The following is a 15956-nucleotide window of genomic DNA, read 5'->3' as shown; positions in this document are numbered from 1 at the left end:
CTATAGAGACGGTCAGTGTGAACTTACCCACATGGCCGGATGGTAAAGACGATGTAGCTCTCCTCCGTGCTTCTTTCCATGAAGGTCACGCAAGTGTGTTTCTCCCAGTGACGCATGGCTTGCTTGAAAATTGCTCGCTGGCTGCCTGCAGAGCGTTTGATTTAAATCAGTAAAGGACTGAATTCATCTAGGTAACACTGAGCACCAGCATATTAATGAAAAATTACAAAGGATAATAAGACTTTAACAAAATAGTACAAAGCAATTTAGAATTAGTGTTAAGCTTACTGCGAACTAGAGCTTTTGTGTGAGGTGCAATTACAAAAAAAAAAAAAAGTTACATTACCCTGGAACATTAGAAGAGCATGCAAAAAAAAAAAAAAAAAAACTTAGCATAACTAAAATTTAAAAAAAATTAAATATATTCGGCCTTACCACTAAAGTTGCCACTAATAATATAGGGTATTATGCCATCAGGCCAAACTCTCTCAGATCTGGCTGTGGCTGCTCTCCTTCTGCGTAGGAAGCTTCGATTGGCCAACACTGGGTCATCTTTTGCATTGCTATTAGCTGAGGATCTGTTTGCTAGGGCAAAGACAATGCTTTAGACAAAATGTAGTTGTCTATTTAACTTTAATGTTTCATAAAGATTGTAAAGGGCTGATTACACAGAATAAAGTATGATGCATTCATTTAATAATTAGAGCTGGCTAGAATAATTATAAATTACTGTGAGGAAAACTGTAGCCTGTAATGTAATCTATTAGATTATACATTTTATGTAATATAATCAGACTACTTTTTGATTACATTTAGATTACTTTTGACCTAAAGAAAATGCATACTATTCCTTGTTATCAACAAAAGTAAAACCCGCAAGGGAATTCACATTCTATTGACATGGAGCGTTTTCAGTTCATTCCTATAACTTTCATAGCAATTAATTGAAAACACTCGCTCCGCACCGTTATGAATGGCCGTGCGCATTTTACTTACGCTTTATCTCAAATTAACAATTTAAAGCAAGCTGAAATTTCTTATTTTATTTATTTATTTTTGACATTGATTTTTTGGGGAGGGGGCTCATGTAAGGGGTTAATAATGGACAACATTTTATTGTTTACTGTTTTTATGATGTCCTATTCTGTACTGTCCCTAAAAACCAATAAAAAAGATTGGGAATAAAGCGAGCTGCAAAAGAGGAGAAGGCCCCCCGGTGATACCGGTTGTCACACGTCGATTAAAGGGTTAGTTCACCCAAAAATTAACATTATTCCATGATTTACTCAAGCCATCCTAGGTGTATATAACATATATATCTTCTTTCAGACAAAGACAGTCGAAGAAGAAGCTGTAGATGACGTTCTACACAATGACATGACGTACTACGCATTATAGCATAGGACATACCGTGGTACGTCATGGATATTTTTAAATATATCTCCGATTGTGTTAATTGGAAAGACGATAATCATATACACCTGATGGCTTGAGGCTGAGTAAATTATGGGATAATTTTCATTTTTGTGTGAATTATCCCTATAACTGGTGGGAAAATTTCCTCACCATCACAACCCTAGTTCCCACAACAATGACAAACCATGGTTCACCGCAAAACAGTGAAAAGCAGTGAAAAGTACGAAATGACTCATAACTCCTGAACCTTTCGGCGTAGACTCAAGTGTCTTATATAAGGTCTATGTCGAATGTCACATGACCAAACCGGAAAACTCATTGCATCCGCTTGTCAGAGAAAGTGTTAAAGGAACACTCCACTTTTTTTGAAAATAGGCTAATTTTCCAACTCCCCTAGAGTTAAACAGTTGAGTTTTACCGTTTTCAAATCCATTCAGCCGATCTCCTGTTCTGGCGGTACCACTTTTAGCATAGCTTAGCATAGTTCATTGAATCTGATTAGACCGTTAGCATCGCGCTTAAAAATGACCAAAGAGTTTTGATATTTTTCCTATTTAAAACTTGACTCTTCTGTAGTTAAATCGTGTACTAAGACCGACGGAAAATAAAAAGTTGTGATTTTCTAGGCCGATATGGCTAGGAACTATACTCAAATTCAGGCGTAATAATCAAGGAACTTTGCTGCCGTTCCATGGCTGCAGCAGTGCAATGATATTACGCAGCGCCTGTGAGCCCCTGCTTGCACAGGGAACGTGCCTTGCAACCATGGAGAATTTTGTGAGAGACGCTGCGTAATATCATATCACACGATTTAACTACAGAAGAGTCAAGTTTTAAATAGGAAAAATATCAAAACTCTTTGGTCATTTTTAAGCGCAATGCTAACGGTCTAATCAGATTCAATGAACTATGCTAAGCTATGCTAAAAGTGGTACCGCCAGAACCGAAGATCGGCTGAATGGATTCGAAAATGGTAAAACTCAACTGTTTAACTCTAGGGGAGTTGGAAAATTAGCCTATTTTCAAAAAAAGTGGAGTGTTCCTTTAACAGCAGAATGAACTGATGGCATATCTATGGACTTTTAAGTTAATCAGCAAAACTACCTAGTTCAAATTGTTATAGGTGTTTTATTCTATTAAATATCTAACGTTAGCATGAAGAAGAACAATTTAAAAAGCTTTTAAATAATAATCTGCATATGCGGGGGACATCAGTTATTATCAGTTGTCTTGAATAAAACAGCAATTTTTTTTTGAAAACACATGCACATGCAAAAGACCTAAACCGGAAGCGATCTGATCTGTTTTACAGAAAACCGAAGTTAGATTGTCCAAAACCCCTATTGTTGGAATCCTTGGCTCAAGATTCACTGTTCCTAAGCGCCGCCGAAAACTTTGAAGTGAGCGGAGGCACTTTTACTAAAGTACTCGTGAATGGAGTGAGATATTTTTACCAAACTCAGCACACCTATGTAAGAGCTCGTTCTGTGAAAAAGGAGATTGGATTGGTGGTTCTATAAGAGGGAAAAAAACGAATGAAATGAAAATGGCCATAACTAGTCTGACTGACTTGAAAATTTCATGCAGTGTCTTTTTCCGAGGTGACATGATTGTTTATGAGGACATTGACGTATCTCAAAAAACATGTCCGCCATTGGTCAATAAATTTTGAGCAGCCATCAGACAAGGTTAACGGAGGCCAATCGGAATGAAACTTGCTGGGCCTGTTTTCACATGCATAAAGGATTGTGTCTCGAGCATTTTTTCGCACACGCCCACAACATTCATACCACATGGTAGAATTCCTCATTTTGAGCAACTTTTCCTCTATGACCACTGCTGTCCATCGAATCGTTTGTTAAATATTGTATATCAAAAACTTGCTTTGGCAAACTAGTCCTAGGTTTTTGTCTCAACCTCGATAACTGTTAAAAAGCTTTAAAAACTATATATTTCCTATGGTAAATTTCCTGTATTTGCTGTAAATGGTCAATTTACCAATTAAATAAAATACCTTTATGGTCTTTTATTTTAAAGCACTTATGTGTATTTTTGATTATGAGTATTTTAAAATGTAATAAATGGAAAAATGGAATTTTATTACATGATCCAGATTACATGTAATCAGTTACTACTTAGCACTGAATATCATTGCATGGTAGCAGCAGTCTGTGCAACAGTACTCACCTGAATCAGGTATAGAGAAGTTAGAAGAGTCATTCTCTTTAGCATCCATATAGTTCGCTTTAAGCAAGCGCAAGTCCTCCTCATCTAAGGCAATGTCCCCTAGAAAAGCAGCTAAACAAAGAAAATGAGAATACGTCACCAGCTGAATTTCTCAAGGTGAAGTAGCATGCAACCCTACAAGACTGATGAGGAGGAAATAAACTTCACTATAATGAGGAGCATTCAGCTTCATGTTCTTGATAGCTGCTCACAGGTCCCCATAAAACTAAATCTGAGTTCATAAGGTTAAAGTTAGAATAGTGGAAGTGCCAGAGGGAGAGTAGCTCAGTAGCTCACACATGCAACTTGTAGATCTCATCTTAACCTTTTTAATAAGCTAACTTTCAAGCTGGCCGGTCAGATTGCAGGGAGATGCTGAATATGAACCACACACCAACACCATCATCTGGAAAAAGACTCTAGTGAATTTGCTAATTAATGGTATGATATGTAGACAGAATCCCTTCATAAAGTGCAGGTGCAGGAGCTTTAAATGGAGGGATTTGAAAGGCATTTTACAAATGAACAGGGATTATTTTGTTTGTTACCTTTTATAAGAACCTGTTAGCTGCCTTTCAGCAGACACTTTGCATTTTCCAGGGACTTACAGCACAGTAATTGCACGGATGGTCCCTCTGTATTGGCGATTACAGAGCAATTTTGTGATTCTAGTAACTCTCCCGTGTCTGGAAAATCACCTTTGGGATTTCTGTTTGCTTTCTTGTTTGTTGGGTTTTTAATCCTTTATATTCATTAGAACTTTAATCTTTAAGTCACCACCATCTTCAAACTGATGTATTTGTCTGTATATTAAAATATAATCCATAAGTGAAGGGAGAAGTGAGTTTTTTCGCAGCTAAAAAAAGTTTCATAGCTGTTAATTAGGTAAACAAACCATTCTGCAAACATGCAATTCTTTAAAGATGGATGAAAAAGCAACTATGTTAAAGCATAAAACAGACATCTAAAGAACAATAAGTTGTCCTTCAGTAAAAGCTTAAAGCATTCATATACAGTTTATTCATTCATTTTTGTTACAAAAGCCCCATGAAATGGTTTAACAGCCCTAATTTTGTTTCCTGTTTTAATGCATCTCTTATTGACAGAAAAGAAAAAATGGTAACATTAACAGGCTAAAAAATTTAATTAAACAAAATAAAATGGCTTTTTAAATAGCCAACAGCTGTTATATCCCTGTTTTATTAAGAAGAAGGAGCAATGCCATTCGAGAACATTTTATTGTACAAAACGAGAAGATGAATCATCTGTAATTTCGGTCTTGTTTGTCACTGAAATATAAAAGTGAATTTTGTCAGCTTTTCAGAGAGCTGTAAAAGCAACAAAACCTTATTTTGATATCGTCTTTCATTTCCACTATTTTTTTTTCTTTTCATTCTTTATATTCTGTAAATACATCATAACTCTGCATGATTGGCTGTGAACATTGATCACGTCTGGAATGCGTGACCTTGCAGCAGAATTCATTGTTTTATGGACTCTGTGGCAGCAGGGATCAGTTATTATTTTACCCTGGTGTTCTCAGCCCGGCAGGACACCTTATTAAGCCTGAAACCTTCGCTAAACAAACCAAACAAATACATGAGTATGTTTTTGCCTTGCTTGAATTTTTCGCCCAAGCTGTCAAATCTATGAACATGCATATAAAAACATACATTCACGCCCTCCTATCACACTGTCTCACCAAGTTTCAAAAGAAGAAAGAAGCAAGTCACAGCATACCAATTTAAAGGTAAAGCAGTTCCCAATTAAAGGTTAAATTTAAATCAGCAGTCTAAGCAGGTTGACAGATAAATGGCCACATGTCACTATTAGCATCTTCACTGCTGTTCTGCTCAAAACTGAATGTGTACAGAGTTGCTGTGTTGATTCACTTAGCTAACAAGACAAGACAACAGACAATATTGGGTTCACAAGATTTTTAAGAAACACTATATTTTAGTCTTGGACTGAAAGGTGCATATTACAACTAATATAGGGTTGTCACTAACAATTATTTTGGTAATCGAGTAATTGGTCAATTATTGTGACAATTGAGTAATCAGATTTTTTTTTGTGGTGAATCCCCTTTAAAATGACTTAAAATATATATAACAACAATGAGGCAATAATAATTGGCTTACATAAAGTATCAAAAGCAAGTAATGTTATGCTTTATTGAACAACACTGTTAAAATACATAATGTAATACACAGTAGATAAACAATCAACTTGTTTTATGTATTATAACAAATGCCTGCAAAGGGTGCCGATGAATTAAAGGTATAGTTTGCTCAAAAAATTAAAATCATTTACTCACTCTCAATTTGTTCTAAACCTGTACAAATTTCTTTGTTCTGCTGCACACAAAAAGAAGATATTTGGAGGAATGTTAAGCAGAGGTTTTCCCACAGAATTAAGGCTGCATTTGAAAATTTTAAAATGCTGCCTTCGGAAGACACATTCCAAGGTAGGAAGGCATCAAGGCATGTCCGAATCCAATGTTAGCTTCACTTCCTGTCTCCTGAGATACCTTCATCTGATTGATTTTTTGAAGGCAGCAAGGATGCATTCTTTGATATCCCACAATCCTATGTGTTCCATTCGATGACAGTTCAGCTAGAAAAAAATTGCATCAGTGTGTGTGTAAATGTACATTTTTGACCAATGTTTTTCACTTCTGATGTAATTTCTAGCGAGAAATTACTACTGAGGTAATTAAATATTTGTTTAGTTCTCGCTCTATTTTGCTGTAGATCATTAAAGTGTTACACTGCCTCAGAAGTCTGTCCAAAATCAGTTCTGTGAGGTACTTTCGTGTGCCTGCAGATTTATTGCCTAGAAGGCAGTGAGGCAACAAGTCAGCTGCCTAAGTTTACGGATACAGCCTAAGTTGTTGCCGTGAGTTCAAATTCAGTGGAGAATTCGGACACCCGATGGAGAAAATTGAACTGGACTATTTTTGGGCTACTTTTGTTGAAAAGACCTGGCAACCCTGCCTTGCACAGACACAAAAGCCATCACTTTGCCACGTCTCAGGTAAAACTTTAAAGACATCTAACTTTTCACCCTCACCTTGTTCTTAAACCAAACAATTTCCAAAGACAAGCCTTCAGATTTAAAATCTGTTTGTTTTGTTCCATTAAATCTAGTCATTGCCACCACATCAACTTCAACAGCAGCAGCAACACAGTAGTTGTTCCTCTTCCAATTTCCCATTTCAGTTCTTCTCTTTGTTAGCATCAAATTAACATTCTCAATTTAATGCTTGTTGAGTCAAACCAAATTCCTGACAGGTTCCAATGGCCTGAAGTCCACTACATGCTGTGAGGGTAATGAACTATTATCCTAAACACTGGGCAGCCCCTGTCAGAAACATGATTATTAATATATAACTTATTTAAATGTAAATTCAAAAGTGTTTCTCTGCTTTCTGTGATTTTGATTGCTGACCAAGAAATATTTAAAAGCACTACACTTAATTAGTCAAGTTCAATATTACAAGGTTAATAATTTCATCAGCAGGTGGAAATCGCAAACGCTTGGCCACTGGCTCAGTAACATTGCCTCTAAGCAAGTGGACAATGTGTTGATTTCATAAAGCATAGTAAAAAGTAATAATGAATTTCCACTCAAACAATAATGAAAATAATATATGTAGATATTTTTCTTGTGCAAACATCTTTGCTTCAATTTGCAGAGCATTGTTTGCCCATAATGACATATTATATTCAGGTATAGCCGAGACAACATTTAATCTACTGTCAATTTAGTTGCCAGTTGATAATTACAAAGATTTGCCCAGTGCTTTTGTCTGTTAGACGTTCGTTTAAACTTTTACAGGCCATCAAAACTTGGTTGGGTCACTTAAGCTTTTCGTGCTGTAAATTAGTCAACATTTTAGGTCTGCACACTCTGCCCAAGGATGCTGATTTTGGAGTTGGGATAGGGGGAGGTGCTGAATCACCAGGATCCCATTCACTTGTCCCAGATCCCATGCTGTCATGCAGTACACAGCTAAACAAAACAAAGCAACACAAACAACACAGCACAACAAAATAGCACAAAACAACGCAAGATTAAACAAAACATAAAACAAAATATTCACCAAAACAAAATATAAACAAGCTAGACAACAGTAAACAAATATAACAAAACAACTTTAATCAAAACATAAAGCAAACATCACAAAACTTTAAACAAATCAAATAATAATAACAATCACAAAACAAAACGGTATTAAACAAAACAAAATAACATAAGATAAATACCAAACAAAACACACTATTAGTTTAGAAACATTGTTTATATTACCAGCTTTGCATGGGTCCTTGTAGTCAACTTCATCACTTTCTCCAGGGTGATAGTTTAAATCCACTTTCAATGCGATCGTCAATAAAATCCGAAGACTGAACATAAGTAAACATGTCCACAGGGAATTCATGACGGGAATGAGTGCGGATGTGGATTTGGATTTGGACCTGGAGCCGGAGGAGAGCTGCGGGCTGCGGTGGGAGTTTGGAAGGACTTGGGAAAATGGGAGCTCCCGGGAAGGCGGGTTTCGAGAAGCGAGGCTTTGCTCTCTTCAATGCCTTTATTCCAGTCCAGTGATTCGCTCAAATACCCGGGCCTCGTGCCAACATCAAGCTTTCAAACATCACAGATCGGAGGTCAGTGCACTCAAAGTGCCCTGAGCCCATCTGTGTGGGAGAACGCAATCGCTCGTGCATTTCTCTCCAGAACAGATGCAAAAGTGCTGTTGTGTGCTCTTAGCCTGTGAATAATATTGATGTTTGAGTTTGATGACATTTCTGGATGGCGGGATTTGGTGATGCAAAATTTGAGAATACAAAAAGAGATTTAAAAAAAAAAAAAAAAAATTATTTAACCAGGCAAGTTAGCCTATATTATTGAATGAATATATGTCTATTTTAAAGCAAGATTTAAGCAAAAACAATCGGTGTTACAAAAAAAGTTATTTCAAGTCTGCTATAGCAGCCTTTTTTGTATATGATTCAGGCACTGTTTTGGGAAAGTCATTCCCTTTAACCAAAACATTCTGTACAGCATCACCATATTCAGTTTGTAATATCTTTTTTCTGAATATCTTGACAGATGTTATGACTTGTTCAAGGAACAATCTATTAAATGAGGGTGTGTTCATCAAAAGTCTATCATGCGCAGAAGCTCCAGCCTCGAGCCTCGTATAGGTTTGCAGGGTAAAAAAAGTGCTATATTGCACTAAAAGTGGTTCTTGGCTCGTAATCACTTTTGGTGATATGCAGCACCAGCTCGATCTCACGGCAATTCGACGACCTCACTCCTATGAATTCTTACGTTTTTTGCTAAATCGTACGTATTTTTCGAGTTGACAAATTCGTATGAATTCATACGAATGGCCTACCCCAAACCCCGCCCCTAAACCTACCCGTCACTGGGGTTTAGACAAATTGTACGAATTCGTACGAGTGAGGATATTTAAAGGTGTTCTACAGCGCCTTTGTCAAATGGAGCTATGTAGAACCCATAAGAGGTGCCATATCGCATTTTAGCTATTTCTTCAACAAAGATGGTGCTAAAAAGCACTAACAGTGGTTCTTTGGCTCATAAAGAACCTTTACAGGAGCTTAACAGGTTCTTTGCACAGCAGTGGTCCTATATAGCACCTTAACCATTCAAAAGAACCACTGAAGAACCATACAGGCTTAACAGGTTCTGTATATGGTGCTATATAGCACCTCAGTCATCCCAAAGAACCAGTGAAGAACTGCTGAAGAACCACTGAAGCACCAAGATTTGGTGCTATCCAGCACTTAAAGTGGTTTACAAGCCAAATAACCACTTTTAGTACTATATAGAACCTTTTTTTTTAGAGTGTATAGGGCTCAAAAAAATAACACTAATTTGGAGTGCACTATAGGCTACAATATGTTTCCAAGCCTCATTTCAAACATTTACATGTTATTTTGCTGCACTAATAACAACTTCTAGAATGCAAACCAAAACGAATTCTTAAATAAATGAACAATCACTACTGTCATAGTATGCTTTTTTTCTTTCAACACCTTTATTATAATAACAGCACAAATTCACTTACAGTATAACATAAGCAATGTTACAAAAACAAGAAAATATATGCTTTAAAAAAGTTCAATTACAGACATTTTTGTAAAGCCTCATAGATTAAAGCTTGTAGCTTATAGAACCAGAGTACGTTTGAAGGTCAAGCTTCAATACAATTGGCAAACCTGGTGCAGATATATGGCCCTGACTAAGAGCTTCTGATTCAAAGAGCAACATGTCAATCTGTTTACTTTAAATGGCCCTGTGTAGAGGTTATTTTTGAGCACTTCTGTTTGAAACAACCTTACAAGATGGCTACCATGCTCTTAGAAAAAAAAAAGATACAAAAGCTGTCACTAAGGCGGTACCCTTGGCTTTCAACTAAAGAGTGCATATTAGAACCTCAAAGTTACATATTGGTACCATAACGAAATGTTTTAAAAGGTACCGATCCAATGTTCCAATTTTTCTGTGAGTGCATCATTCTCCCTTTAAGGCCCTGCAAAGACATAATATATGCTTTTAGGATATATGTCATAAAATTACTTTGACTAGTTATTTAGAAGATTGCTTGTGCGCAAAACAATACACAGAGTTAATCTGCCGGAGTTAACCTGGAGGTAATTGTCTTTGTCTGGTTATAGAACAGGGTTATGATTTATGCTGTTCCTTATCACTCTATACTTGCAACTGAACATAAACTTCTGCGTTGGTAGCTCAGAGGCATTTGGCAGCATCAATCCATTAAAATATGAATTACAGCCCAAGAGTGGAAATTTAAGCTTGTTTTACAAAATGCACATGGTACAAATTTACTAAAATATTACTATTAACAGAGCATGTGTGGATTTTGTGAATTTACAATTTACGAATTTACAACAAAAAAAAAAAAACTTGACTCCTGTAAACATCTTTAGCAGTCACATGTCACACATTAAATGGCTTTATTTTCCAGTTAGGTGATGTTTATCTTCAGGTATGGTTCCATGAACTTACAGTGTGTATTATTCATGAACACATATAAGTAAAATAATATATGGTGCTTTCAGAGGCAATAACACTGAAGTGAATCCTAACTGGGTAACTGGACAACAAGAACTGAGCTGAACGAATTCTATTTAAATAAGAATAACAGCATGGCATTAACACACATTAAATAACCTCACAATGTATATAAAATATCATATTTTTCTTTTTTCTCTCTGCTTCTGTATTTAGCATTACACGTCACAGCAATTTACAGTAATGGCAGCAAAAATAAATATGATAAAAATAAATAAATATATATATATATCAATAAATAATTTTTTTATTAAAGCAAAAAGTAAGATTTTGTTACAAATATACAGTACTTACAAGGCACCTGTTATCTGATGTGGTCTGTACAATGATGTCAAGTACTGTATTTACAACATTCGAAAATATCTTTTTTTTTAGTGGGTATAATTTTTTGCTCTTTTGAATTCATTTATTCCCAGATATGTGTGATACATCCTGTTCTGTGTGTCTTTTTTGTTGTTGTTGTTGTTTTTTTCCTGAGTGGCACTGCATAGACCCTGTAGAGAAAATTCTCAAATGTCGTGCTGCAAGCCCATGTACTTAGTAGGGTCGGATGTGTAACGAACGTACACCGGTAAAAGTTGTGCGTGTAAACTTCCCTCCCCTAATCACAAGAGGCGCTTTAGCAACTGATGCCAGAGACGACGGGTCTCTATCCTCCTTGTTAGAGCTCCCGACTCTCATGCCGGCGGACCCGGGTTTGAGTCCCGCGGTTCCAACAGGAGAGATCATATTGGTGCCGTGACCCGGATAGGAGTGAGGTTTAAGGGGGTGAGTGTAACGGAGAGAACTGTGCGTGTGCACCAGCCGAACATCTTGAGTTGAAGAATGCTACAGTTTTCTCCTGGAATACAAAAGTCCTTAATTACACCATTCACTCAATCCAGGCTCCTATAACTCTGTGGGAGGCTGTAATTCCATTCATGTCCTCAAGGAGAATTCCCTGAATACCATGAGCCGTCCCTTGGGCCATTACAGGGAAGCAGCAATCTTTCTGCCTGCTGTTCACACCTCTGTTCCCGTCGGATACTTTGTTAGAGGGCGGGAGAGCAAAGCGCATGTGACGCATCTCCAAAGCAACAGAGCTGCAGGAGCGGCAGGCTATAGCGGCCTGAAAACCCCTCCGGAAGTTCTCGTTGAAGAAGCCGTAGATGATCGGATTAACACCACTGTTGAAGAACGCCAGCCAATGAGCTACAGGAAAAAGATAGCTGCTCAAGAAGTCAATCTGTTGGCGGTCCAGATCCTGATAGTCTGTAAGAAGCATCAAAGTCCAAAGCGGCAGCCAGGACACCATGAAGAGAACGGCAACCATGATGAGCATCTTGATGACTTTCATCCTCCTCCTGGAGCGAACGCGATTCTCACGTAGGCTGTTGGAGAGTTTGGCAGAGATGCAGCCGTACATGATGCTTATGAGACCCAGCGGGGCCAGATACACGTGGACGAAGATTACCGTGGTGTAAACTCGCCGCATGTCAGCTCTCGGCCAGTCCTCAAAACACACAAACAGTGGGTAGATCTGGTTGTCCTGGACCATGTAGATGTCATCCAGGCGAATGACTGTCAGGGTTGCAGCGGAAGGAAAAATGATGGCAAAAGCGAGCAGCCAAATGAAGATGATGGCGAAGAGCGCACTGACCGGCCTCAGGCGGTGATGGAAAGGGTAAACAATCCCTGTAAACCTGTCGATAGACAAGAGTAATGCTTAAGTACTCAATTAAAGAGTTATTACCATTAAATAAGACAAAAACTATTAAAAACATCTTTGTTTATTGAAATAAACCTGAAATAAAATATAAATATTAGATGAAAGTTTAATTTTAAAGCAAATAAATCAAAACTTAAACTGAACTAAAACTTAAAATGGAAAACAAAGAATAAAAATGATATCTTTCGAGAAAATTACTAAAAAATAAACATTTTCTTTAAACTTGTTTTAGTTGTTTAGATTCTATTGTGTGGATGTATTCTGCTGATATTTTACACATTTCATGCTTGTGCACCTTATTAATAAAAGGAATCCTGTGCAGATCACAGATATATCTGTTGAGCATGTGAACAAAATGGCCAATCAGAGGTGTTTACAAATCCACTCAACAGCGCTCAAAATGCTACAGGGAAATGCTTGTATCATCACATTTTAAAAATTTCAGTAGACTTGGTACAGAAGTGGTACTTTTGATAACCCAGGTGAAAAAAGTACACTTCTATAATGTACTTAAAGTGCTCTATTGTATTTGTTCACTACTGTTGTACACTATGGGTTCAAATGTACTATAAGAGATATCTAAATACATTTTTAAATACAGAGATAGTATATTAAAAACACATTTTAGTTCATATTTCATGGTGTCTCAAAATAGCACAGTTGAGTACACTTAGATGTTTTTAAGATGTACTAAAGAAGAATTTTTAGTATATTAAGTACAAAATTAGTGCACGAAAATAGAGCACTTTAAGTGTATTATAGAAGTGTACTTTTTCACCTGGGAACACTAGTAGCTGGAGCAACTTTTCTCTATTTATGGATATGACGAGACACGCATGGACGAGTGACGTATGTATGCAATATCCCGCAAAAAAAAACATCCCGGTTGGACTAAAATATAAAAAAACTTATAATAGACTTTCCATAGTGAATCAGGAATAGACAAAATCATGTTTTGTACCTTCAATAAAGATTATTGCTAAAAAATAATTATCAAACTCTAAAGTATCATAATTGGTTGGCATGCTCAAATAACGCATTAAACAAACACCGTAACATTATACAGATATGGGCAATGTACACTAATATAGCAATTACTATGCAGGTAAATTGCATTCAATTAGTTTTGAATAACACACCGAGATTATCAAAGAATGCTTTTTGAGGTTGGCTATTTTCCAGCAGCAGTGTTTTGTAGTCCCTGAGTGCACTCGTTGCAAATTATACCCTAAACCACCACAGCCCTTCTCATCTCTCAGATGCGAAAGCTTATTCATTGCACTATACACCAACCATTATGTCCTAATTAAAATGTTCAGTTACTATAATTACTAATCATTACCTGTCAACGGCTATGGCAACTAGAGTAAAGACAGAAGCGGACACTGACATGCCCTGGATCAGGTTGCTCATAGTACAGGTGATTTGGCTGAAAGGCCAACCTGTGGAGAAATCAAGGACAGGATTCTCACATGAAGAAGAAATCAGAATATAAAGGAGCAGTTGCAAATTTGCATTTCATGAAGATATGAGAATAAAGATGTCTGCCAGAATCATAAAAGTGCTAGAATCACCAGATTGTCAGATTTTTTACCAATAAAAACAATGATGACTTGTGATTATATTGATATTGATGGTCACATTAATGAAGATGATTTTACTAATGATGATGAAGACGATGACCCACCGACCTGAGATGAGGCTGTCAATCAATGTGGTGGGCACACAGAACACGCCCACCAGCAGATCACTAATTGCCAAGTTCAGGATGAAGAGATTAGTGACCGAACGCATGTTGCGGTTCCTGATGACCACCAGGCAGACAAGTCCATTACCCACGACACAAAGGAGCAGCACCAGCAGGTATGAGAGGATGTAGCTGACCGCCATCCCTGCTGAGTGGATGTAATACGGCAGGAGCGTGCAGTTGTCCAATGTGAGGTTGAGAGCAGAGTAGTTCAGGGTCATTTTGTCTATTTTGGATGCTGAAAAAAATAAATGAAATTAAATGACAATTAATTCTGGTTAAAAAAAAAAAAAAAAAAAAAAAAACTTGAAACATAAACTGTACACTCAACCACACCACAAAGGACTATCTTGATAAAAAATTAACTTGTTGTATTCAATTATTCATTGGACAAATTATTCTAATAGGACAAAGACTTTAATTTATTTAAGAGCTTGTGCTGGTGTAAACTAGAAGAGATGTAAAATAATGAAAATGTTTAGGTTTAGGCTTCAATAACTGCATAACAAATTCATAAAATCAATTATTTTAATTTTACTTTATTTTTTACTGCACATGTTATTCAAAGTATAAACACTTTAATCAGCTCAGCATCTATGGCCAGAGACTATGATCCTTTCAATAAAAGTTTGTTTTTGTTTTTTTTATTACAATACAATAAATACAAAAAAAAAAAAAAAAAGAAAAGTCTTACAACACTGCATATCATAGAAAAGATTATATCAGTCAAAAAGAGAACAGGAATGCCTACCTGTTGCTTCTTACACGTGAAATGCGTGTGTCTGTGTTAAATCCACTCGTCTTCTCATCGGGTTGCTCTGTTCGGGCTGCAATGCGCAACTCTCACTTCATGGCGCAATGAACTGGAAACAAGCGCGCGACGCGACAGTAGATTCCACTAGTGTTGCGCCTGTCAGAACTGTATGTCCAGCGAGTGACGTCATCGATTCTAATAGCTTTTAATGTCGTAACACGTCATTTAAACGTACAGTTACATTAAATCATGTATTAGATGTTTTACCCTAGTGGATTATGAATTAATAAATAACCTATATGAGTGCTGTATGTGTTTACTGTTCTGCTATAAATTAACATAAGTTTCAGCTACAACTAATCATTTAAAATGTAACCATAACGAATCCGGTTGGTCTTTTAGTAGCCTACTTTTGAGGAGATATTCGAGGGGAAAAGAATGCACGTCTTACCTTTACTGCCTCCAGCAGTATTGTGCCATATGATGAAATCAGATTTCAAAACATAGATGAAACCATAAAGAGATTTAGCCTAATGCTATTCTTGCACAGGTGTGTTTAAACTGACTTAACAGGTTCACACAAAAGTGAAAAAAAAAAAAAAAAAAGTAAATTTAAATTTATTATTTTTATACTTTAGTATCATTGTATGATGTATTGGTTGTGTATACTGCTGGAAATTGTGAATAAATAAATAAAGTATTTAAGGTAACACTTTAATACACACTAATATGCATTAATTCATGCTTAAATATTGCACAGATAATCATTTTTTAATGTATGACTCATGAAGAACTAAACCATTATTTAATGATTACTGCATCAGCAACTAATAAAGTTTCTATATGATTAATAGATTAAGTAATATATGAATTGTTATTAATTAAATGTGTCATAATGTATTAATTCCTTAATAACATATTTTATTAACTAATAATTTAATGTGTTAATTACTACAATGAAGCCACGTACTTCAACTTCCAGT

At 36.5% G+C, this 15956-nt stretch overlaps 2 protein-coding genes across 2 annotated transcripts in view; both read right to left on the bottom strand.

Annotated features, from left to right (window-relative positions):
- Positions 1 to 8083, bottom strand: part of bmp1b (bone morphogenetic protein 1b) — a 36303-nt gene extending 28220 nt beyond the window's left edge. The window contains exons 1-4 of the mRNA XM_067397589.1: positions 7954 to 8083; positions 3595 to 3714; positions 436 to 585; positions 28 to 145 (exon numbers count right to left, since the gene is read on the bottom strand). Of these exons, the coding sequence (XP_067253690.1) occupies positions 28 to 145; positions 436 to 585; positions 3595 to 3714; positions 7954 to 8083 (518 nt within the window). The remainder of the gene's footprint in view (positions 1 to 27; positions 146 to 435; positions 586 to 3594; positions 3715 to 7953) is intronic.
- Positions 8084 to 10609: 2526 nt separating this feature from the next.
- Positions 10610 to 15040, bottom strand: npffr1l1 (neuropeptide FF receptor 1 like 1). The gene is made up of 4 exons (XM_067399093.1): positions 14971 to 15040; positions 14164 to 14457; positions 13815 to 13914; positions 10610 to 12446 (listed from the first exon to the last, which is right to left on the bottom strand). The coding sequence occupies exons 2-4, from the start codon at positions 14438 to 14440 to the stop codon at positions 11636 to 11638; spliced, it is 1188 nt and encodes a 395-aa protein (XP_067255194.1). The 5' UTR covers positions 14441 to 14457; positions 14971 to 15040; the 3' UTR covers positions 10610 to 11635.
- Between the last annotated feature and the right edge of the window lie 916 nt (positions 15041 to 15956).

This window comes from Chanodichthys erythropterus, chromosome 10, assembly GCF_024489055.1.
Source record: "Chanodichthys erythropterus isolate Z2021 chromosome 10, ASM2448905v1, whole genome shotgun sequence".
Taxonomy (NCBI): domain Eukaryota; kingdom Metazoa; phylum Chordata; class Actinopteri; order Cypriniformes; family Xenocyprididae; genus Chanodichthys; species Chanodichthys erythropterus.
This window is presented reverse-complemented; position numbering and strand designations above follow the sequence as displayed.